This window comes from Neomonachus schauinslandi, chromosome 4, assembly GCF_002201575.2.
Source record: "Neomonachus schauinslandi chromosome 4, ASM220157v2, whole genome shotgun sequence".
In the NCBI taxonomy this organism is placed as follows: Eukaryota; Metazoa; Chordata; class Mammalia; order Carnivora; family Phocidae; genus Neomonachus; species Neomonachus schauinslandi.
In genome coordinates, this window is record NC_058406.1 from 22,886,244 (window position 1) to 22,911,722 (window position 25,479).

Sequence of the window (25,479 nt, forward strand, 5' to 3'; positions counted from 1 at the left end):
AATAAATAAAAAATCATAAAAAAAATAAATAAATAAAAACAAGTGCAAAGGCCAAATGTGTTTGCTTCTGGATGGTAGGATTATGGATGATTTCTTTTGTTGCTGCTTTCTGCACTTCCAATTTTTTTCTACAATGAGGATTTAATACACTTATAACCTCACACATCCCCCCAAACAAACCACAAACTCCAACAAAAATGCTGCTTCGGTACAAAAATACTACACATAGAAAGTATTCTACTGGTTACTGTGATGGGGGAGAAATTTTTAGTGGCAGAAGCAAAAGAAAGTATCAAAGCTAAAAGAAGTCACCTAATCCACTAAGTTCATTTGAAATGATGAAGTTGAGACCCAGAGAGATGAAGTGGCCCGCCTGAGGGGATGTGGCTGGCCAGGCTACGACAGAGGGACAGAAGGCTGGCAGGCAGCGCATTTCCCTCCAAGGCCGGGGCTCCCTTCATCACCTGTATTCAGAAAGCACAAACCAGGATGGTAGAAACGAGAACTTGCCCCAAAGCTTCAGTGGGCATTTTAAACACATGAACACGAACTCTTCGGGAACGGACACCTGTGCTGAGAAAACACACAAGCTCTGGGCCTGCACGAGCCCACAGTGTTTGCGGTTACTCTACTCGCAACTCCACTACCTGTACAAGCTGCTCTGTGTGCTGGTGAAGCTCCTCTAGGATAGGGAGTGTCTGGTCAGGGAGACAGTGCTCCAGGATCCTCTGAATCACTCGGCAGCCGTAAGGATGTGTGGACAAAGCAAAGACCTAGGGCAGACAACACAAACAACAAAGCCAAAAATGACAGCTGCCACTTTCCATGCCTCGGTGTCGTTCATACACATTATTCATCTTCCCAAAGACTCAGAGAGAGAGTGAGTGATGAGTATTCTCAGCATACGGAAGAGAACTCTGAAGCTCCTAGAAGTTTCTACAGTGTGCTTGCAGTCATACAGACACTGACAAAGCCAGGATATTATGTCCTAGTCTGACTCAAAAGCCCAAATTATAAATATGGCACATTTGAGTTCTCTCTACAAAGAACAAGGTGTGTATGTATGCGTATGTGTAAACCCGTTTCATAACTATACTAAGAATTTAGAGATGTACATAAATTCAGACCTGAAAAGGACTTTTCCAAGAAGCCTAGAACCAACAGAGAATTATTCAAGGTCATAAAAAACACAGTTAAGAGTCCACAGTGTCGAAGAACAGGGTTAAAAATAGAAAAAGAAATGGCTGGAATCAAATCCTAAATGCTTTCACCTAACCGTGCTGCAATCTTCTAAATTTAATTAGGGTGTTTTCCAGCAATAAGAAAAGCTTCCTCTTTTCTTGGGTCTGGAGAAGATAAGCACATGGGCTTTAGCTCTGGACCACCCAATCTCAGTTCTGGTCTTCCTAGCAAGAATGACATGGAATAACCTGCACCTCAAGTCTGTTATTAAGAGTAATCACAGGGGGCACCTGGGTGGCTCATTCGGTTGAGCGTCCGACTCTTGGTTTCAGCTCAGGTCATGATCTCATGGGTCTGCTTGAAGATTGTCTCCCCCTGCCCCTCCCCCGTGCACTTACTTGCTCTCTCTCTCAAATAAATAAATAAATCTTAAAAAAAAAGAATAATCATAGGAATAATAAGAACAGTAACAACAGCTCACACTTGCTAGATATTGACCAAGTGTCAGCACACTAAGTGCTTTTTATGTAGTTTTTTATGTGTAGTTGTATGTGTACAACAGTGTACTTCCACAGTATAAAGTACGGTTCTTCCCCATTTTATAAAAATGCTAAAAACTCGCAGTCTATAACGAATTAACTTATTTCACTCAATGTTATGTTTCAAGTATTTACTTATACTGTGGAGCTTCTGCTGGGCAAGTACCTGAGTTTGTTACTTTAATTTCTAACCCTCTGCTGACCGACATCTAGATTAGTTAGTCTTTCCTAGGAGAATAAGGCTGCTTTCAACATGTCGAAATATGTCTCCTAGTACCCACGTGTAGATGTTCCACCAGATACACACCTAGGCTAGGAATGCTGGGTCACAGGAAATATAAATGTTAGACTTTGAAAGATGATGCAAAATGATTTTCCAAACGGCTGTGCTAATGTCTATTCCCACCAATAGTGACCGGATCCCACAATATTGCCAGGACACAGCGGCCGACCAGTGGGGAAACAGTGGTCTATAATCTGTGCCCTTATTATGCATCTTCCTGATTACTAATGGAATTATTTTGTCTTATGTCTACTGGCAATTTGTGTTTCTTTTGTCTGTTAGTGCTTGTGGTCATTTTTGCACTAATTTGTACTCTACTTTTTGATTTACAGGAGTTCTTTATATGTTCGTTACTAGTTTTTGGTGATTTAGTCTTGAAAGTATTCTCTCCTCTTGGGCAGTTTAATCCTTTTACTTTCCTTGTTGTCTATTTTGATAAATGTAAGATCTTAAAGATCCACTTTTTTTTTCATTAACTCAGAAAACCCAAACAACCCCCTAAGTTAACGCCTGCAATCTCCTCACTGCTTGCCATAATTGAGCAAACCCCAAAGCCTAAACAACTCTAAAATCCCATTTCAATCTAGGCTTAGCAGTACACGTGACTGCACCTAAAAATCTACTTGGTATCAAAAAACAATTTCACAGACCCAAGAAGGAGGTGTGTGTTTTACTCTCTTTGTTCCACATAGCTTAGGAGGGTGTGAGGACGATATTTTAGGAAAGAGAAATTAATGATAATAGCTAATTAAGGGGCAGTTCTGGGAAAATGGTCTAAGAAAATATCAGCTCTGCTTGGAAGCTGGTGCTAAGAGCATAGAGGCTCTTACGACATACAGGTAAATAGGAGAAACTAGAAGCTATCTCTGGTGGTGTGGCCACGTGGGGACACCCCACAAATGCTACCCTGTTCTCTGCTCACGGTGGAAACACCCAAACACTTGTTTCCTTTGTTTCTTTCTTAAGTCACTTACCTGCCCCTTAAACGCATCAATGATAAACTGCAAAGACTGGGGCTGCACACATTCGATGCATTTCTGAACCACATGATTACCATTCTGGTCTTTCACACACTTCAGGACGTGGCCGTCTAGCTCCCGAACCATCTCGTTCTATTAGGAGACAAGGAAAGAAAGCACCACCAGAATCACAGCAAGCCAAACACCTGGAAAATGAACAGTCTCCTTACCCAACACAAAGCACGAGGCAGGGAATCTATGATGATGAAGTGGGAGCACACTGCCGTGGCACCATGACAACAACACAGCAGCACCAAGTGAGGACTGCAGGGTTTCCATGGATTAGCAAATTTCCTGTAACAGCAACCCATCTTTAAAAAAAGTTCCCGGGGCCCCTGGGTGGCTCAGTCATTAAGCGTCTGCCTTCGGCTCAGGTCCTGATCCCAGGGTCCTGGGATCGAGCCCCGCATCGGGCTCCCTGCTCACTGGGGAGTCTGCTTCTCCCTCTCCCACTCCCCCTGCTTGTGTTCCCTCTCTCGCTGTGTCTCTGTCAGAAAATAAAATCTTTAAAAAAAAAGTTCTCTAACTTGCAAAAGACCTCAGATTTTTTAAAAATGTAGACATCTATAGAAACCTGTATGACATACACTGTCTTAGAGAATTTCACGTATAATCTATCATGTTCTAACATGACAACCCTGTAAGGTACATGTTATTAATAATGAGAAGAGTCAATCTACAGCTTACGATAGGCTAGGCATATCTGTAAGTGCTTAACATGTTATGACTCAGTGAATCCTCATAATAATCCTATGCACTGGACACTATTATAGATGAGGAAACCAAGGCACAGACAAATTATCTGACTTGCTAAAATCACAGACCTACACTGCCAAGATTCAAACCCAAGCAATCTGGTCCCTGTGTGGTAAAACAATGTGGGTCAGTAAAGCACCTGTCAGCCAGCTATATATTACCCTGTACACACCCTCCACCCACATGGATGAGGGAGGTGACTGAGAGAGGGAGTAAGTAACCAACATGATCAAGACTGTAGATAGCGACTGACCCAGAATTCTAACCCAGGTCTGGAACTCCAACGTGATCTTTCCACCAGGCCAGTGACAGCAAGGACAGCAGGAACAGTACTCTCAGGGAATACAGAAGACCAGATGTGGAGTTGGGCAAGTGCTTGAGGCATGTGTGTGTACGAGAAACTCAGCGAATACAGAAGACTAGACACTGGAGTTGTGGGAGATTCAGAGTGTGAGCGAGTATGTGCACGTAGGGAATGAGTGGAGGTGACAAGGGTACAGGAAGAGATGTTGAGATCCCTTCCTTAAATCTGAATACCTGCACCATGGCTGGGCTCTGGCACCTGCTGCCCAATCTCCTTGCTGTATCCAATGTCTGTCTATTTGTTCCCTTATGCTGAGTATGTATTTATGGTGGAAACTACAAGCCACTCCATAATGGTGACGTTTATGAGAACAATGTCATAAATCTCTGAGATGTGGAATATGTCAAAGCAACTAAGAGATTATCCCATTAAAGAAATTCAAGATTACAATGCCAGGGACTAAACAAGCCAACGGCAACAGACTCAGGAAAGTTTCCTAAAGCAATTAATCAAATGTTAGGAAGAACATTTATTCTGGAAATATAATTATCGGAATGGTAAGTGGAGAATGATAGTATATATAAAGAGAAAGACTGGAACACTTTTAATCAAAATAAAGGGGAGGTGGCTTCCTTGCATATGTTCTGGAGCCCAAAGAGGTAAAAACTCCACTGGAGAGGAGTTAATTTCACCTAAAATAATAAACTTCCATCTAGAAAACAGTAAACTACCCACAAGAGGAAGAATCATACCAGGCCCAGAACAAGGTAGACAAAGAAACCAGACCAGAAAAGAACACACAGAAATATAGGATAGAAAAGCACAACGAGGGGGAGCGAGAAAGGAAGTGAAAAACTACTACAGTGTAGCCATCCAATCAGAAAAGAGAAAACAGTAAAATCTGAAAAGATGGAGACTAAATCAACAATTTATCACAGTCATAAGAGGGCAAAGACTGAGAAACTGTAACATTCTTCCTGCTTTCTCTGAGCAAGTGAGCATTATAGTAAAAAAAAAAAAAAAAAAAAAAAAAAAAAAAGAGTAAGAAACTTCCATGTTCAAAAGAAACGAGAAAATTTAAGAGGAAAAATTCAACCATGAAGTTTTCATCCATGAAAATTGCACGGAAAATTAAAACTGATAATGATCTGAACATTAGGAAAAAAAAAAAGAGTAGCAGCTCTGCCCTGCTCCTAGCTCCTCACATACAACACCGCGTCATCACCGCCGCACCTGCAGTGCTGAGCGCTGCACAAACGCCACGGTCTCCGACGCGGCCTCGGCCTTCCGCAGCGTCCTGACCCGCGCATCCGCGAGCCTCACGGCTGGAAGGACTCTGGACTCCCCCAGCCTTCCACCGCCACCGCCACCAGCACTGCAGTGTTTCGCTGTGTCGTGCTGTGTTCCCAACTGGAGGCGGGGGTGAAGGAGGGGGCCCTCGTCTGGCTCAGAACTGGAGTCCGTAACAAAGATTCTCATTACCGAACTTTGTTCTCAGTGAGGGCAAGTGGCTCATCATCGCCAGACCGTGGCGGCCAACCTCTCCCATGACAAGGGCCGAGGGAGTCCAGAGCCCAAAGGCTGGGCTTCAGGTCAGGAGCAGCTGGGGCTCGCGGCCCTGCCCAGCACAAACACAGCTGCAGCGGGCCTGCCCGTGGGTGTGTCTTGCTTCCCGAGCCCAGGGGGGCTGCGCGGGGCTGGCTGGACCGGCTCTGCGACTGTTCCAGAAGCCATGGGCGGCTCTCGCTGTCAGCCCCACACACAGCACCTAACAGTTCAGATTTCCGTCCCTGTTCTCCTCACTCGTCCTCAGCCTGGACTTCCCTCCCGCAGAGCCTCCCACGAAGCCGCGAGCATGGGCTCTCACGTGCTCACCAGCCCTTTCCACTGCTCTTCCCCCCTCCCCCGGTGCTCTGTGGGCAGGGACCAATCTGCGTCGTGTCTACGCTGGTGCCTGGCACAAAGTGGGCACCAGGCCAGGCACCGGGCAGGCACTCTCTCAGTGAAGGGTAGGGGAGGACGAATGAATAAGGAAGAAGTGAAGGAAAATTGTAGGTGGGCTAGATCATCTAAGTTTGATTTGTTGGAGTGGTCAGTTCTAGCATTTTAACCTGCTTTAATTCTTGTCAAACAAAATACCCACCTGTAAAATTGCGCCTACTAAACTGGTCAATGAGAGGAGTGTTTGAAACCAATGGCTTTAACATAAGACACCGGATCTATTGTAAATTTACACGATTAATTGCACAGTTCATGCTTGCCATGCACAGGAAGGCAGCCACAAGCACCAAAAAAAAACACACACACAACTGTACAAGAAAACTAAAGACTGACAAATTTACAGGGCTCACTACATGTACCATGGAGAAACATCGAACACCAAGAGAAAAGTTAAAGGGGAAACTTACAATTACCTGCTGGTCTGAGGGAATAAATTCAAGAGCTTTCTGGATAACACGGCAGCCATACATCTGCAGGGCCAGTGACAGGACATGGCCTCGAATCCGTTCTGCCAAAGCCAGCTTCTGTTCAAGGCTGCCAAACTAGACATAATGTGTGGGTGAACACCATTACTTAGGTAGAAGGAAAGAAACCAGAGAAAGCAAAGCATCCATTATTCTGTATCAACCACTGGCATAACCTCTTTTAACCCTGTCACCCTATGATTAATTAACTAAACTTTTTTGTTCAAAAACTCTTTGTTTTTTCAAGCCAAGAGTTCTCAGCCTGATTATGAAGAACCCATTTTAATGTTGAAAAACTTCTCACATACCCAACAGCAGCAGTTTCACTACTTATCTGCTAATTCCTCAAAGCTGCCATTAATTCACTAATACTATGAACCTATATTCCCATTAACTATAAGAGCACTTACATTTATTCTAAAAATAGTAATACATGTGGGAGACACTGTTTACTGGAACCTTAGGAAGTGTATGGGAAAGATTCAAGGACTTCCTAGAGCAAATCTATAGCGCTCAGGTGTCTGAGGCCCACGGGTTAGAAAGTTCCTCTTTCATCCACATGAAATTAAACATATGGACATTCTGTTTTGAATTAGGGTTCTACATCACTCTAAGAATTGAAATTTTCTCTATATATAGGGCAACAGAGTCCGGGGGGCCAAGTTAGCAGAATAATTTAGAGGTAAGGCTGCACAAATGTTAAAGCTCTTCCTAGAAGGATTTCCCATCCCTGGCTTTTTATTTTCATTTGAATGACATAATCATGAGACTGGAGGAGATTTTATATATAATCAGCTTCCCAAACCCACTCAGTTTCCACACAAGGGAACTATGGACCAGGGATGCTGTGTGAGCCAGGGAAGTTCTCTAGCTTGTCCCCAATCATACAGCTATAATCCCCTGTTCAGTCAGCCATCTCTGCCTGCACATGGACCTCTAGAGCTGGAGAGCTCTACATTCTTCTATCTGGAACAAGATGGTGGGAAAAGACATTCTAAAATCAAAAATATAAGTCATTCTATGTTGGTTTCTTATTTTTAATTGGGGATTTTTAATTTTAAGTGAAATTTAAGGGGAAGAAGCATAGGATTCAAAGTCACTGGTTTCTTTTTGTTTTTTTTTAACATTTTTTTAAATTTATTTGACAGAGAGAGACACAGAGAGAAAGGGAACACAAGCAGGGGGAGTGGGAGAGGGAGAAGCAGGCTTCCCGCCGAGCAGGGAGCCCGAAGCAGGGCTCGATCCAGGACCCTGGGATCATGACCTGAGCTGAAGGCAGACAGACACTCAATGACTGAACCACCCAGGCTCCCCTAAAAGTCACTGGTATTACTTTACCAATTCAATAGATGCATCTCAGAAACAAGAATCATCATAAATCGTTTTTCAGTTCTCTGAATTTTTAAAAACAAACCATATCTAGTACAGCAACCCCCAGTTTTTGCTTATTCCCCAAACTGATTTTGACTGATAGTTGCCCCTCAAGTATTGGATCAATTTAAAAAGCACAAACATTCAAATTAAAGATATAATGGATTAACTCTAACCTTTCGCTAGGGCACATGGATTGTTTGCTACCAAATATTACAGTAATTTTACAGGGACCACAAAAAGGTTACTCTTTGTTACAAGAACCTAAAGTAATAGCAACAATTTTTCCTGCTTTAATACAGACCACAAAGATGACAGATGTGTTTATAAAACAAAGTTCCTTTAAAAGTCACTGCATTTTCACTTTGCTCAGAATTTAATCACAAAATCTCAGTAAATAAAAATGTTACAAATATGCTGGTTTCTTAGTGCATCACTAAGGAGTTAAGAGTCAAAGAAGTAGGGCACCTGGGTGGCTCAGATGGTTAAGCGTCTGCCTTTGGCTTAGGTCATGATCTCCAGGTTCTGGGATCAAGCCCCATACTGGGCTCCTTGCTCAGCAGGGAGCCCGCTTCTCCCTCTGCCTCTCCCCCTGCTTGTGCTCTGTCTCTCTCTCAAATGAATAAATAAAATCTTAAAAAAAAAAAAAGAGTCAAAGAAGTTCAGTCTTTGTGAGAAAAGGTAGGAATACAAAGGCTGTGAGTGAGCCTTTTCTTTTTTTTAAATCTTCACACAAACTGAACAAAGTAAGATGTATAAATTGACAAATTTCTTCTGTCTGGAGCAGGTAATGTGCAGTTCCAGCATTTTCCCCTGTAACAGAGGTTCTTCATCTCAATGTCTCATTCCTTTCTGGATTTAGGACTTGGTTGGAATTGCTGATACCGGCACACCAGGGTTACAACAGCATACAAAAAAATCCCTGCCTTTCCGACATTTTAGTTTAGTAGGGGAAACAGACATTAATCCACCAATCTCATTAATCCTTTCCAAAAGCAATGGTAACAAGAGTGGACGTTATTCATAATAACAGAAGTAAAAGAGGAAACCAAGGCTGAAGGATCACCTAAAAAGAAGCATTTAACAATCCTCATGACTGTAGTTTATGATGAAAAACACTACAGTTGACATTCAAAGATAACTCTTTGAAAATAGATAACAGGAATCCTAAAAACCCATTTTTTAGAACACTTTATCGTGATCCTGCTAAAATTATCTTACGAGGATTATTTCCTCTAAAAATGACATGTTTAGTGAATCTATCATAACAATCAGAAATAATGTGCTGGATCCTAATGGGGACAGCGGTTCTCCAAACACATTCCTAAAATAGACTGGCACATCTGCTTGGGTATTTAAACGATATACTGCTGCTAATAACTTGGAGAAACATCTAAAAGCTCTTCAAAAAGACCACACACACTTCATTTTGAGGACTGGAATGAGATTGCCATTCTAAAAACAGCTAATGAAAATCAAAATGCTCCGGAGATTCTCTAACGTCAAAGAATAGAAAGAACAAAGGCTTACTTCAAAGAACTTCTGAATGACGTAATTTCCAAATACATCCACCATTAGCTGGTAAGCGGCCTGGAGGATTTCATTGAAGACAAGCTGGCGTTCAGCTGGTGTGGCTCGTTCCAGTTTCAGCTGAATGAATCTGAAGTACAAAGTAAAAAATGGCAATCCTAGCATCTCAGGAAGACTTGGAAATCAATAAGGATTAGTTCAATTTATATAATGTATCCATTCTGAAACTGTGCGCATGTGCACGCACCCACATATATGGGCACACACACACACACACACACAAATAGTGTTATTTAAATGAATTAGTCGAGCTCACTTCACTGAAATCTCTGAAAAGGAAAAAAATTATAGTGTGAAGTACCCCTAACTTCACTGAGCTTTTAAAAGTATATTTAAAAGTATATTTAAATTTTAGTATATTTCATTACAAACATACAAAACCGTATGTATGTGTGGGGATGAGGGGGAGACAAGCAGGGGGGCAGGGAAATGAGGGTGAAGGTGGGCCTAACTCAGGGAGAACTCTACCTGACTTTCTCTTCTAGAAACCAGCCCTACATCAATGAACTCCATGCTTACAGCCCTTCGTTGTCTCCTTTAGCTCATGGGCATATGAAGCAGTACTCATTCATGATGTGGAAGAGCTGTGATTTATGCCTGCAGTGTCTTCTGAAGTAGTACTCAAGTCTGCGATTTTCAGTTCAGGTAACTATATAAGAAAAAACATGCTGTCTCCCAATCTGGTCTATAGGATCCAAATAGAAGAAATCCTTGCCCGGTAGCAAGATGGCAAAACTGAAAGAGGAGATGGGTTCTTTAGAAGCTGTTTCAGTGGGCACAGAGAGCAAGAAAGAGAAATGGAGACAAATAGGAAAGGATGGGTGATGTCACCATAATTAGGCTTTTCTCCCCCAGAACCAGGGTGGTCCCCTTCTGCGAAGGCCACTAGAACAGCCAAACGGGGAGGGATAAGCCAAAGCAGATTCTGTGTTTTAGAGTAGCCTCTTCTCTCTCACCTCTACGTAGACTCACTTCTACAGAGTGGAACGACACAGAAAAGTAGTGAAGCTATCTTATTCCTGAGCAAGCAGACAGCCAAACTTACATGTGAATAATTTCTCTTTAACAGCAAGACTCTTGGGGTGCCTGGGTGGCTCAGTCAGTTGAGCATCTGCCTTCAGCTCAGGTCATGATCTCAGGGTCCTGGGATCGTGCTCCATGTTGGGCTCCCTGCTCAGCAGGGAGTCTACTTCTCCCTCTGCCCCTCCCCCCCCCCCCCCCTTTTGTCTTCCCCCAAAAAAAAAAATTTTAAAAAAAAAAAAAAAAAGAGCAAGACTCTTAATAGTGATTTAAGTAACAAAAGTGTACACACATCTTTGTGTTAGTGTTTCTGTTCCTTAAATTATAAACATTCTGTGAGGTTCCCATGAACTAGGAACACCACAATAAGATAAAAAGGTTTGTTTGAAGCATGTGATCCAGATTACTAAAGGGCTCTTTTCAATCACCTGTGTATCTGATGACCCTCATATCCCCACATCCCTCTGAAATAAATAATAGGAAGCATACTAAGAGGCAAACTTTGTTTCAATTACTTCATGGCTATTTACTTAGTATATACCTTATCTGAGGCATGGAATTTAAGGCATTAAGATTTCAGTTACCTTAAGTGCCAAAGCCAAGTCCTCACCTGGACCCATGCTGGTCTTGGGAAAACTCCATTATATGCCCAGCGATCTCCCGCAGTTGTAAATTGGGGTACCGGTTATTTCGGAAATCCTCCAGAAGCCTGCTCCTGCCAGAGGGCATGACATCAGACATTCCGTATCGCAACCGGGAGGAAGAAAACAGGGTGCTGCTGGGGCTGAAGAGGCTGGAGGCACTGCTCGCGCTGCGGTACTTGGCTTCAGCGCCTGGTGCAGCAGAGATGTATCTCCCACTGCCATTGGTGAGGCCTCCTGTTGGTTACAGAACAAGACAACTCAAGACTCATTCTTAAGGAATTCTGTTCAAGGAGGGAAAAAGCATCTCACACATGAAAGCCTGCATCGTTTCTGATTTTGTTTCAATTCTATTGCTTTTGTGTTAAGATCTGATTCTATCAGTGCCACAGTTTTTATAAGGCCAACTCACCAAGACGGAAAGAAACTTCTGCACAAAGACTGAGAGGGGAAATGCTTGGACCCTCTGATAGGGGACCGCTAGCAATAACGGAGCAATGGTTAACACAGCCCTTAGTAAGGAAAATGATGGGGAAAGTGCCTGCCCTGTGACCCAACACCTCAGCACCAGGAATCCGAAAACACACAATGCACAGAGACTGCAAGTCGTTTTCTGCTCTGAGCTCTGGGGAGATTCCTGCCATGAGAAGAATAATCCCATTCCCAACGGAAACCCTTCCTTAAAAAAGGAGAAAAAAAAAAAAAAAAAGAGTATCCAGATTGGTCTGTTTTATATAAAGAGCTTCCCAAAAAGCTTTGAAGGAATGGTTCTGCCACTAAACAGAAATCTGAAAAATCACTAAGGCACCCTAGGCTGAGGAAGAGACATAAGGAGTAGGAAAAAAGGACATATGCTTTGCAATGGAAGGTTTTCAAGATCTGCATCCGGAATGGGCAGCTCTTAACACCTTCTTTTGGGACAGAGCCTGAAATGATTGCAGTAGCAACAACTTTCATGCCACGGAGACTCATGACTGAATTGATGACAAGGGAATAATAATTGTGAATCTCTACACAGATAAAATAGAGGTAAGACCAAAAAGCTTATCAAAATGTAAAGCAGAGTAAAAACGTATCATGAGAATATATATTCAATATTCTTTCTTTTTTACAATGGTAGTTTTTTCTTAAGTTTACACTATAAAAAAAAAAAACAAAAAACCCTTTTTGTGTGTTACTTTACCCCACTCCTTTTAAACAAAAAGGCAAAGTAGGTAAGAAAAACCAAAATAAACCACAAAGAGCACAGATGAACAACAACTCAGAATCCATGAGAAAAGTCACCCAGCATGAACTGTCCATTAACTTCATGAGATGTAATGAATGTCTGCTCTGGAGTTTAATGGCAGCTACAAAAAGATACCCAGCTTGGATTTCTCCACAGAATTCTAGGGCCCAGCTTCAAAGGTCTGGATCTCAATGAAAGTGATGGAACCAAAAGGAAATGGCTCAATGTTAACATTTGTGAAACATTTACTGAGCACTTGTCCTATGCCAGGCGCTATGCTAGAAGTATTCCATATACACTTTTACTGAATTCTCACTGGTATTTTGGAAAAGAAGTTTTAAATTACCATTTAAGTAACAGATAATTAAGGCCCAAAGAGGTGAAATGCTCACCCAAAGATACAAAACCCAAGATAATTGTGGCTAGAATCTGTGACACAACTCAACTCCAGAGTAAGTGCCTTTGCAACCAAATGAGACTCATTTTCAGACTCAGTTATATCAAGAAAGGGAGGAGGTTTATAAGAATAGAGAATAGTAAGTAGCCATATGGCTGCTCTTTATTAAACCATTTCAGAAACAATTCTTTATTCCCTGGCCTGAGAAAGCAGAGAAATGGGCAAAGAGGTGAAAATCAAGTAAGTCAGCAGGTCCTGCAGAGTGTGGGAACAGCAAGGAACGTGCTTAAGAAGAAGGAATGGCACAAACACAAAGAATTTTGAAAAGAAAGATATTTTAGGAATGTAGTCACTATAATAAAGGCATTTAGGAAAAAGTAACAAATCAACAGAGAAACAGAACGAAACTCCTAAAAAAACCATCCTAATATGGATGACAAACCTAAGGAAACCTGAACTGTAAATGACAAACTGCTTTATTAACTTAGAATGGGCAGCCCTGAGAGTTAAAACCCCCATATTGTGAGATTTACCTCCGAGATTGCAACCAGGTTCCACAATAAATACAAGAGAAAAATTTTCTCTGGCTTAAGTAAGGTGAAGGGAAAAGAAACCATTCTGAGACAGGCCAGAGCACTCTGTTCTTCACCAAGTCTGCCCTCTGGGGAAACCAGTTAACCAGAGCGTAACCTCCTGGGCTATCATCAAAGACCGACTGAGCTGGGGAAGGGAGATACACAACTCCAGCCTATTCAACCCATCCTGTCCCACCAAAAGGGGGAGGAAACAAATGAGAAGCCCTTGTGAAGCTGGAGGTCCGGAAGCACGGGCTCCCTAAAAGACCGAGCCCCAAAGATGGGACCACAGAGCACTGCCCCTCCCCACACACCTCGCCAACACATGACCGAAAGCCTCTTTACAGCAGTTCTTTTTACCCGGCACATCATAGCTGGCTCTCACGAAACAATTACAAGGCATACCAACAGTCAGACAACACAATGTGAAGAGAAAGCAAGCATCGGAGACATACACGGCAGGGATATTCAAGTCATCAGACTGGGAACTGAACACAACTCTGGTGAATACGCTACAGGCTCTGACAGGAGAAAGTAGACAGCATCCAGGAACAGGTGGGCAATGTGAGCAGAGATGGAAGTCCTAAGAACTAAAAAGAAATGCCAGTGATAAAGACTTCTGTGACCAAAATGAGGAACTCTTTGATGGGCTTCTTAGTAAACAGGACCCACCTGAGGGAAGAATCCCTGGGCTAGAGGATGTATCAACAGAATCCCCAGAAACCAAAAAGGAAAGAGAACAAAGACCAAGAAGAACAGAATCGAATACCCACGGGGAAAAATCCTGCCTTCTTCACCTTTAAAGAAAAAACGGTCAAGGTCCCCAACATCTGACTCTATTTAATACAGGCAGAGGCAACACCGCTCACCAAAATGTTTACAGTAAGTTCTCCCCAGTCTACTCTCTAATACTAATACCACAGCCAGGTAGCCCTAAATTAAAATAAGCCCAAAATGAGTTGTCATCAGTGCATACTACTGAGTACAAAATAAGTTAATTTTCACATGGTTAATTTTACAGATGACAAGTCACTTTCAGAGAATCAGGTGAGCAATCACAAAATACTACATTACCTTTTAGAATGGAGAAGTAGGAAAGGCACACACATGACTAGTAAATAATCCAAAATTAGTACAAGTTACTGAACGATAAATTAGAAACATCTCTTGCAGTTCATGCAGGGACAGAGAAAACCATTTTGTGATTGAACTTTGCTTTTCTTAAAGGACTAAGTACTTATAAGAACAGCAAGAATTAATTTCAAGAAGACAGGAATTCTATCATATAAAACTAAGTGCTTACATTTTTTTTTGCCTTGGACAGATTATGAACTTTCAAGCTTACTTTTATTGTATTTCAACACTGTGGGAATTAACAAGCACAGTATACTTCTTCCAGGACACATGATAAGGCTGGGGGTTGTCAACCACGCACATTATATTACATCTGCTACTTCTTGATGCTTAGAGTTTAAAAATGGCACTATCCGGAGATTGCGGAGAAAACCATAAGCATGAAGAAGCATTTCAGGAAATGGGGAGGAGATGGGTGTGGAATGGAGACATCTACAGGGAGGCAAGACACAAAACTATTAAGTAAGAATCAGACCTTTGGGAGACTCATCTCCACATCCCTTACTTTTTCTAGCTGAGGTAAGATGGAACTTATTAGAGATGAATGTTTTAGGTACAGGTGAGACCCTAAAGGCTTCATCTCACCTACATATAAGCCACAAACGGGGACTGTAAGTCTAGTTGTTAATAATATTATCAATAGTAATATTAATAATTACAAAAACAATACTTTTTAATTTAGAAGTGTAACACACACCTAAGACAAACTATTTCAGCATCTGACTTGCTCGGGGTCATACAAAACTTACTTATATTACTAAACACACATATGCACATATGTACGTTTATGTATGGGAGAGATGGAAGGGAGAGACTGAGAAAGTGGGTGGGAGATTTTATTTCTTAAGACATTTCCACTCTAGGCCAACAAATGTGACAACTTAGAACAAATTCCTAGAAAGTCACAAATTACCAAAATTGACTCAAGAAGAAATGGAAAACCTGACCCCGTAAGATGTAAACAGAAATTGAGCTAGTAATTAAAAATCTTCCCATTAGTAAACACCCAGGCCAGAATAGTTTCACTGTTGAATTTTATCAAATTGTTTAAAGAAATAATACCAATACTCCACAAACTCGTCCAGAAAACAGAGGGGGGCGGTACATTTCCCAACCTATGCTGTAAGGTCAATGTCACCATGCTAACAAGTCAGACAAAGAAAGGAAAATGACAGAACCCTTCATGAATATAGATGCAAAACTCTTCAACAAAAATATTAACCGACTCCAACAGGACCAAGCAGAGTTTATCCCTGGAACACAAGGGTGGATTAACAACCAAAAAATAATTAATGTAACATACCATATTCACAGAATAAAAGATAAAAACCACACAATCATCAATAAACACATAAAAAGCACTGAACAAAATCCAAACCCCATTCATGGCAAAACTCTTAAACTTAGAATAGAAGTGAGCCTGATAAAGGGCATCTATGAAAAACCTACAATGATCATACTTTAAAAGTAAAAGAGTAATACTTTATCCTCAAGATCAGGAACAAGGCAAGGATGTGTGCTCTTGTCTACTGTATTTAACACTGTGCTGGAGGTTCTAGACAATTGACAAGAAAATAAAATAAAAGGCATCCAGATTGAAAAACGCTTTATTCACAAGTGACATGATCCTATATACAGAATATCCTGAGGAATCTACCCATACCTATTGGGACTAATAAGTAAGTATGGTGAATTTGCAGAATATAAGATCAATACACAAAAATCAACTGTATTTCTACAAGCAAGCAACAAACAATCCAAAACCAAACCAAGGATACAATTCCATTCATAACAGCATAAGAAAAAGAAGACAGGTAGGAACAAATTTTTTTTTTTAAAGATTTTATTTATTTATTTATTTGAGAGAGAGAATGAGAGAGAGAGAGCATGAGATGGGGGAAGGTCAAAGGGAGAAGCAGACTCCCCGCTGAGCAGGGAGCCCGATGCGGGACTCAATCCCGGGACTCCAGGATCATGACCTGAGCCGAAGGCAGTCGCTTAACCAACTGAGCCACCCAGGCGCCCAGGTAGGAACAAATTTAACAAAAGGGTGTAGGACCTGTACACCAAAAATTTAGATACTTTGCTGGGGGAAATGGTGCACGCTTAAAAAAGATGCACTTCCACCTCAGGCAATAACACAAAATTAACTCAAAACGGATGATAAATTTAAATGTAAGAGTTAAAACAGTAAAATTTTTAGAACAAAACACATGGGAAAAATCTTTAAGAGCTTGAGCTGGGCAAAGATTTCTACACCAGAAAGCATGATATGCTGGACCTAATCAAAATTAAAAACTGCTGCACTTCAAAAGATACTTTTAAAATATGAAAAGACAGGACGCCTGGGTAGCTCAGTCGGTTAAGCGTCTGCCTTTGGCTCAGGTCATGATCCCAGGGTCCTGGGATTGAGTCCTGTACTGGGCCCCTCACTCAGCGGGGAGCCTGCTTCTCTCACTGCCTGCCATTCCTCCTGCTTGTGCTCACGGGGACTCTCTCTCCCTCTCTGAAAAAAAAAAAAAAAAAAAACTAAAAAAAAAAAAAAGATTGGTGTGGAGTATTAAAAAAAAAAAGGAAGGAAGGAAGGAGAAAAGACAAGCAAAAAACATGCAAAGCAGGTATCTAATGAAGGAGTTGTAGCCAGGAATATAAAAAGAACTCATACAACTCAGTAATAAGACAAACAACCCAAATTTTAAAATGGGCAAAAAATATGAGCAGACATTTCACCAAAGATACATGAATAGTTAATAAGCACATGAAAACAATGTTCAACATCCTTAGTCATGAGGGAAATGGAAATTAAAACCACAATGACATACCATTTCAAGCCCACCAGAATAGCTGTATTAAATGAGGCAAGAACAACACCGGTAAAGATGCAGAGAAGTTAGAGCTCTCACTGCTGATGGGAATGTAAAATGGTGCACCAACTTGGAAAACACTTTGGCATTTTCTAAGTTTAACATAAAACTGAAACACAATTCAGCAATTCTACTACTAGAGAAATAAAAAAATGTGCCCCACAGTAAGACTTGCATGCAAGGTTCATAGCAGCATCATTTCTAATAGCCAAAACCTATAACCAACAAAAATCCTTCAACTGTGAATGGTTAGACAAGATGTGGTATGTCCATAAAGACGACGACAATTCAGCAAGAAAATGAAACAAACTACTGACACATATAAGATTATGAATGAAATCTCAAAAACGTGCAAATGCGGTGGGGGTGGGGCTGGGGGGAGGGACACACCATGAGAAGGGAAAGAAGCCAAACAAAAGAGATCACATATTGTATGGTTCCATTTATATGAAATGTTCAGAAAAGGCAAATTTAAAAACAGAAAGTAGATCAGTGGCTGACTGGGGCTAAAGGTATGAATGCAGATTAATTTTAATTGGTCTTGAGAAGTCTTACTGAAGGGATGAAAATATTCTAAAACTGATTTATGGTGACGGTTGTACAATTCAGAAAGTTACTAAAAATCACTGAACTGTAAGCCTGAAATGGGTAAATTTTATATGTAAAATGTAACTCAATAAAGTTTTTCTTTAAAAAAAAGAATTTTGGTCTTTAACCAACTGCTAATGGAAAAAACATTTAAGAGTCATAAGCAGGCACCAACAAGTGATTGCTGAATAAATAATGAGACACCAAAACGTGTTGAATAAATAATAAGGGGGAAAAAAAAAACTAAGCTAACTAAGCAGGTCAGTGATCATTTGGAGAGTATCCTAACACATGTGTGACTTCGGGGAAGAAGTATGAAAATCGTTATGATGGAGAAAAGATCCACACTGGGAAAACAATAGAGATCTACAGGCTGGTATGTACGTTCAAATACTTGCTAGCTGTGTGGTGTTACGAAAGGCACGAGACCATGCTGAGTGTAGAAGAGAGTTACGAGAGAAGTGAACACAGTGAATGCGCGCACAGCACGGCTCCTGGTCTGAGAACCAATGGCCGGGGTCAGCAGCACAGCACTATTAACAGCAGAAACCGTATCACGTGTGGCCAGTATATATCTGGCAAAGCAATGTTAAGTCTCCTGCACCAAAAATGGCTTCAGGACCTCTACATGAACACTGTTAGAAACCAATTCCCATACCTCTATTTTCTCTAGGTTAAGACTAAAGCACACAAGAACCCTTCTGTCAAGGAAACAGACTGAGCGAAGGCAAAGCTCTACTGATCAAGACACAGGGTTCCTGAGGAATGACATGTCTGACTCACACAGTACCCGCAGCCATGGAAGTTCCATGCAAACACAGGCAACTAAATTGCTTAAATGAGCTCAATTGTTTCTAAAAGAGAAGATACGTTAGAAAGAAAACCAGGCAGACAGCAAGAGTCATTAAAATGAGAAATCGCTTGCCCCAACAGTCATTTCCTCCTTCACAGGGGAAACAGGAATGAAGAAGGAAGTATACTTCATGACAATGTTGATCCACTGGGAAGAGGAAAGGTACCATGCATGCAAGTACTGATTCCAGCTCCATTTTCAAACCCCAAGAGCCACAGCATCTAGTTCAGGGGCTGACAAACTACAGCCCACAGGACAAATCTGGCCTACCACCGATTTTTGGAAATGAAGTTTGACTGCATGATAGCTACATGTCCATTTACATTTTGTCTGTGGCCGCTTCTGTACTTCACAGCAGAACTGAATACTTACTACAGAGACCATCTGACCTGCAAGCCTAAAATATTTACGACCTGGCTCTTGGACCACCACCACCCCACCCCTCACCGCGCCCCCCCCACAAAAAAAAAGTTTGCAAGATTTAGTTGGCTTACTATGAATGTCAATATGAGCTGACATAGTTCAAATGTTTAAATCAAGGAATTAAAAGGGAAGACTTCTGGATTTGATAATGCACTGGTTTAAAAGATACCCTGGGCACATCACGTGACAGGACGTACAATGATGGTGTGGGCTTTGGAGCGAAACACATTTGATGCTAAATCTCTTCAGATAATGAGAAGACTTCAGCAAGATATTTCAGGCAATTTCCTCACTCCTGTACCATGGGCAAAATACCTACACCTGCCAGAGTTATATGTACAGCACTCAAAACCATTAATAGTAGCAGATAATAACTACAATAAGTATTAGCTCCTTCCATCTACACACTAAACTGGGACTTTCATTTACCCCTTACAATTTGCATTAACCCTCAGTCTTTAAAGCCAAGCATTCTGTCACTAGGAAACACTGTTGTGCAATGTACCCCCCATTGCCTTATCTGTCCAACATGGATTTACCAATCTAGAATGGCCTGACAACTTCTCTAAAGTAACGTCCATATGTAACCTGAGACAATGAGTTCCACAAGGACAGCTCTGACCACGTGAGATTTCAGGATACACACACACTCACACAAATGTGTATGTACATACATAGGTACGTATTTTTGCCTTAAAAACCACCTCTCCAACTCAGAGATAGCATTCTTGGTCCTAGAATAAGACCTCTACTATCCTATCCCCTTCAGGACTTCTTTGACTTTTATAAATCACTTCCCAGTCTTTGTCTTTCCAAATGAAAGCATACTATTCATGTTTAGTCCATCCTCATCTTGGAGCCCATAAAGCCACTTATAATCTTGCTGGTTAAAAACTGAAAAGAGTCCATGTAAACTATGAGCTCTGGAAGATAATTGTGTGTCAATGTCGGTTCATCAACTGTAAAAGGTACCACTCTGGCTGGGGGTGCTGCTACTAGAAAAACCTGCTCATGTGCAGGGCAGAGGGTACAGGAGTAATCTCTGTACTTTCCCCTCAAATTTGCTATGAAGCTAAAACTGCTCTAAAAAAATAAGTAAACAGAGGATTAAAAATAAAAACCAAACATAATCTTCTGGGGAAAGTAGCCATACATGATGACTTTTCCTAGGACAGTTTGGGTCTGTCATCACAGAGTTCATTGTTAACAGCACTCCCATCTACTCTCAAATGTGTCCTACCTTGCACCATAAGTTGTATGGTCACTCTACTTCAATGCCTCAACTCTCCTCATCTAAGAAATAAATCAGCACTTCAAAACGCAAACTCGGTAAGTATCTGAGGAAAGGAAGTATGCACCACCTTCCACCTCTTGAAGGACTTAGGAATTTGCCACCCGAAGTATTAATGTTAAGTTTCTTCTCATTCTTACAGCCTGCTGTTTACAATCCTCTTTTCCTTCCTCATTTTAGGATCTAGATGGTAACATTTTTAAATCCCCATACATAATAACAACCTAAACATACAGTTGAGAAATACACATCTATACTCATTAGCATACTAGGTAGTTTATACCAAAAAAAAAAAAAAAAAATCAAGAATCTGGCAATTTTTTCAAATAAAACGTTTTTGTGTGGGAAAGTAAGATATTAGGCGTATATGGGGGGGAGGGAGTCTGAAAAATAAGGCAAAATATTAATTGTGATATTTCGGTGGTGACACTAGATGAACACATTCTTTGTCTATGTCTCTGTGTTTTCCAGCTTTCCTGAAAATGAATCTGTACTGGATTTATAATGAAAGACTCCCACGTGTAGCCAAAGAACAAGATGTTCAGACTGAAGCTGAAGTGAATATATAGTGGATGCACCCAAACTTGAATAAATCCAAAACTGCTATGCTCTCTAGGTACAGCCTAAATAACATGAGGCACTTAAGGAAGGCACAGAACACCCAGGACACTCCTGGGATAAAGGGACTGTCCTTTGCTTACGCAAAGTACTTGTAATGTCATCAGTGGCAAGAGATTTCTAGAGTTCAAGGTGGTGTTAGAGTAATGGTTCTTACCCAGGTTTAAGCTTGAAGAGGATCCATGTGAAGAGAGGGAAGGAGGTGGTGTCTGTGAATGTCCTGGTCCCTGACTAGGGAGAGGCATGCCCACGGGTCCAGGAGAGGAGGAAAAGCTAAGGCCGTTATAAAAACTGTGTCCAATGGGGGTCAAGCTGCTCGATGTCCTCTTATAAAGGTCACTGCTGCCAGTCAGGGAGTCACGGCGGGAGCCACTGCCAGTGTTGGAGTTTGCAACTAAAATGGAATTAAAACAATGCAGATAAGAAAAGGCCTGTTCTTTGAAGAACAAGCCCAGTGACCTGTTCCTAACACTTTGATCCAGACTCCTTACCACCGCAAATTTGTCAGCAGAGACAGCCTAACTGTTCATGTGGCAGTTCTAGGGGGCAGGTAAAGTAATAAAGAGGACATGGCTCAGGTTAACATGAAGCTTTTGTTCAAACCATCACACGAATGCTAAATTTACCTTCCTTTGGTGTCACATATTATGGGGTGGGGATGGGGTAAAAAGCTCGGACGGCCACATAAGCTATGGAAAAGGTGAAAGAAAATGGGCTAGAAAGAATGCCTTTCATCAACCCAAAGGTTCTAGTAGAAAAATGGAATACAGAAAAAAGATTTGTAAATGGGGTATTTCCCCACTACACAAGACTTACATGTGAAAGCCTATCTTCTCAAGATCTTCTCTTCTCAGGGTTCAATCAAGAGTTATTGCTAGCTCCCAATTCCAATCTAAGATTCTCTCTCTCAAACATGCCCTTCTGTTCTGAGATCACATTGTTCTACAAACACTGCAATTATCCCACTGTTTTCCTAACTATTTTCCTGCTTTATCCTCCCATCGAAACATTAAAAATATCTTGGTCTAATGTCCTTCCCACTTTTCCATAATATCCACCTTAATTCTTCTCAAAAGACTGGAGCAAACTCCTGACTCTGTAAGGCCTGCAGATTGAGGGGTACACTACCCTGTCGTCTTTGGTCAGTCCTCCTCCCTCAGTTTTTAACATTCACATTTCTACACTTCCCTCCACGTTCTTCCCAATGCCTGCAAAAAACCTCCCCTGGTTTTCTGATCCCTGAAACAAATCAACTATGAGAGTATAAATAAGTAGCAATGTGAGCATAAACCTGAAATCAGCCCCAAATGTAAAACTTGATTTTAACAGTCCGTCATCTCAAAGATATGTGGGACGGCCGAATTCCCACGGGGCTCGGTCCAGATCTGCCTGGGGTATCTGTCCAGGGTTCCATGCATCATCAGTGTTCCACAAAGATTGCAAAAACAACAAAAATTCAGTTTTAACAGCACTTAAGTCGGATTTCTACCTGCTGTTCCAAACCCTCCGAGGGCTGATCCCAGGGTGGCGCCGAGAGAACTGCTACTTCCGAATCCCAAGGATGTGTTGGCAGGCTGGGCAGAGCCCTGGGAGAAGAGGGAGCTGCTCTGTGAATTGCTGCTCAGAGAGTTGTTGCCATAGAAAGAGCTGGATGCCAGGCTGTTACTGGGCTGCTGCTGGGGCTGGGGCTGGGGCTGCTGGGTTCCTAAAGGGCGAAACGGTCCATTTGTTGTTCCAGCAAGACCACCGGCTGCTCCATTTGCTGAAGCTGCGGCCGCCGCAACAGCTACAAAGAAGAAAGCAAAGCATTGGGCTGGGAAAGGCGCTGGCCGCGTACCCCAGCCTCGGCGCTAGCCTTCCAGAAACGCTGTCACGCGCTCCTAGCTTCGCAAAGCAGACATGAGCTTTGTAAAGAACTACACGAATCTGCCTTTGAGCCCTCCATCTGAGGCTTCTATTTTCTACTTCTGCTTCCAATTTGAAGTCAAAATACCATGGAAGCCAAATTCACTATGGTGGTAGCTTTAAAGAGTCTGCAGTTTAAAATAGGTACAGATGTCAAATGTAGCCATTTTAAATACGACTACTTCCTAAAATCTCAAGTTCCACAAATATCAATGTTGAGGTCTTTTCCAGAACCACTGTTGGCAATATACGCAAGCCCCTCGAATTCCTGAACATATTGCTCTCTTCTAGATGTTCCCACTATTGTTCTTAATTTATATTCCTAATATATATACACACATATTTAAAGCTTAAAATAAAAACCTATTCTGTCCCCCATCAAAATATATTGCTCTGCCCACTTCTCACTATTCCCTCCATCCCGCCCCCCTCCAAAAAACAAAAAACAACATCCCCTCCCCAAAAAAAACCCACAAAAACAAATATTATCTTAAAATAATGTCAAGGATTTCTGTGAAATTAGCCTTGGACTTCTGCCAACGGTGCCATTTTGTGTGAGTAATCCAACTTCCTATGTTCACGGTGGAGCAGGTCCTTGCTGCTAACCAGCTGGTACATGGCTGTCAACAGAATCTATCGAGGTCACTTGCTGCTTCTGATTTTCTCTTTGAAATATTACAGGGCAGAATTGCTATATTGAGAACTGTCAAATAAAGTACATTTCAACATATTGTAAGAACATCATCCATCGCCCCTTTTGGACTACTGACAGGAGTTCACGAAGACAGAAGCTCACCTGCTTGCGCGGCCGAGGAACTGATGATGACTGGGGCAGGAGCTACAAGCCGAACAGGAGCTCCCAGACCATTTCTCGCTCCTGCATTTACCACAAGGGCGCCCGTTTGGTCATAGTAAGCAGCAGGAGCCAAGACTGGGTAACCTGGGAATATTAAGCCACATACAAGTATATATGAAACTAACAGTGTTTCCTGGGTAGTTGAATATTGTCAACAGTCACAGACTCTCAGCTGTGGGGACAGACAGACGTAGATGTCTCTCCTGTCTTCACCACCTAGATAGCTGTATGACCTTGCATCTCTGAGCATCCATTTCTTCAATTAGGATAATAATAATACCTGCCTCATAAAGTTCCTGTGACAATTAAAGGACGAATGTGACAGATCTAGCATGATATCTGGCACAATAGGGGGTAGTACTACTTACCAGCCGCTAAGTGTTAGAAAGGGAACTCGGGGGGACACCTGGGTGGCTCAGTCGGTTAAGTGTCTGCCTTCAACTCAGGTCATGATCCCAAGGGTCCTGGGATCGAGCCCCACATCGGGCTCCTTGCTCAGTGGGGAGCCTGCTTCTCCCTCTGCCTCTGCCTGCCACTCCCCCTGCTTGTGCTTTCTCTCTCTCTCTCTCTCTCTCTGACAAATAAATAAATAAAATCTTTTAAAAAAATAAATAAAAGAAAGGGAACTCGGCAGGATAGTGAACACCCGTGCTCTTCAAAGTGCTAACCAAGGTTATCACCAGAAATCATACACCGACAGTATTTTATGTTTTTTGACTAGAGAAGTAACGGAGGGTACAATTACAGTACTTTCATACCTCACAACAGTGTAAGCACAAATATCCTGCAAGTTAGCAGGTAAAACCTAGACACACTTCAAATAATAGGATCTTTCACATCACCATATGAGATGGAATCTCCAAATCCTACTGAATAATAGGAGAAATTACAGGTGACTTCCCAATAAAACCTGAATGCTTAATAACTAATATAACAAATGATACATGTTAAAGTTACTCAGTGAATTCATAAATAGATCAATTAATTGGGCTACACTCCATGATCAGTAAGAACCCATACATTTATGCTGAGGTCTTACAAGGACCTGTTTCAAAGGAAGAAACACAAATTACTTCCAACCCATGCAAAGAATAGGATCAGGTGACAGTGAGCCAAGAATAACATATATTCAAGATAAATATTAATCACGGGCAGGCAGCTATAAAGCACCTCTGCTGTTGGCTTGGGAGAAATCCTAGAAACGTGAGGGATCGCCCCATCAAGGAACACTAGGAACTTCCTAATAATACTGTTCAGAGACATCAGCATGAAGGCTAAGGCCCTGGAGTGATGCTAAAGTAGCCTGCCCACTCCTTCTATTATCCCTAATCCTAAGGGAGAGAACAGATCATCACAAAGGAATACAGCATACTCCAAGCAATGCGTGAGGAGATATATGTAAGACGAAGACTGGCTCAGAACAATTAGGTGCTCTCATCAGCGAACTACGGTCTAAGTGAGGGCAAGTGTATGTCATCTTTGCCAGTGCCCAAATAATGACAAGCCGACACAAGCTTAAAGCACTGCCTGTTCTCCTCTCAATCTCCCCCAACAAGCAGACTGTTTTTCCCTCCAAG

The 25,479-nt window shown here is 41.8% G+C and overlaps 1 protein-coding gene and 2 non-coding genes across 14 annotated transcripts in view; all 3 read right to left on the minus strand.

Moving 5' to 3' along the window:
* The window catches only part of PUM1 (pumilio RNA binding family member 1), a 138,780-nt gene that overhangs the window by 10,062 nt on the left and 103,239 nt on the right, over positions 1-25,479 (minus strand). For 6 of the 12 annotated variants that reach the window (XM_044914449.1, XM_044914458.1, XM_044914457.1 and 3 more), the window contains 8 exons: positions 23,843-23,986; positions 22,631-22,927; positions 21,299-21,535; positions 11,140-11,407; positions 9,450-9,579; positions 6,492-6,626; positions 2,979-3,116; positions 648-773 (listed from right to left, as the gene is read on the minus strand). In XM_044914449.1, coding sequence (XP_044770384.1) covers positions 648-773; positions 2,979-3,116; positions 6,492-6,626; positions 9,450-9,579; positions 11,140-11,407; positions 21,299-21,535; positions 22,631-22,927; positions 23,843-23,986 — 1,475 coding nt within the window. The remainder of the gene's footprint in view (positions 1-647; positions 774-2,978; positions 3,117-6,491; positions 6,627-9,449; positions 9,580-11,139; positions 11,408-21,298; positions 21,536-22,630; positions 22,928-23,842; positions 23,987-25,479) is intronic. The other 6 variants (XM_044914452.1, XM_044914451.1, XM_044914453.1 and 3 more) reach the window with 3 other exon arrangements.
* LOC123324750 lies at positions 5,525-5,609 on the minus strand. Its single transcript, XR_006540016.1, has one exon. It is a non-coding gene; the product is annotated as a small nucleolar RNA SNORD103/SNORD85 (small nucleolar RNA).
* LOC123324751 lies at positions 25,312-25,389 on the minus strand. The gene has a single exon (XR_006540017.1). It is a non-coding gene; the product is annotated as a small nucleolar RNA SNORD103/SNORD85 (small nucleolar RNA).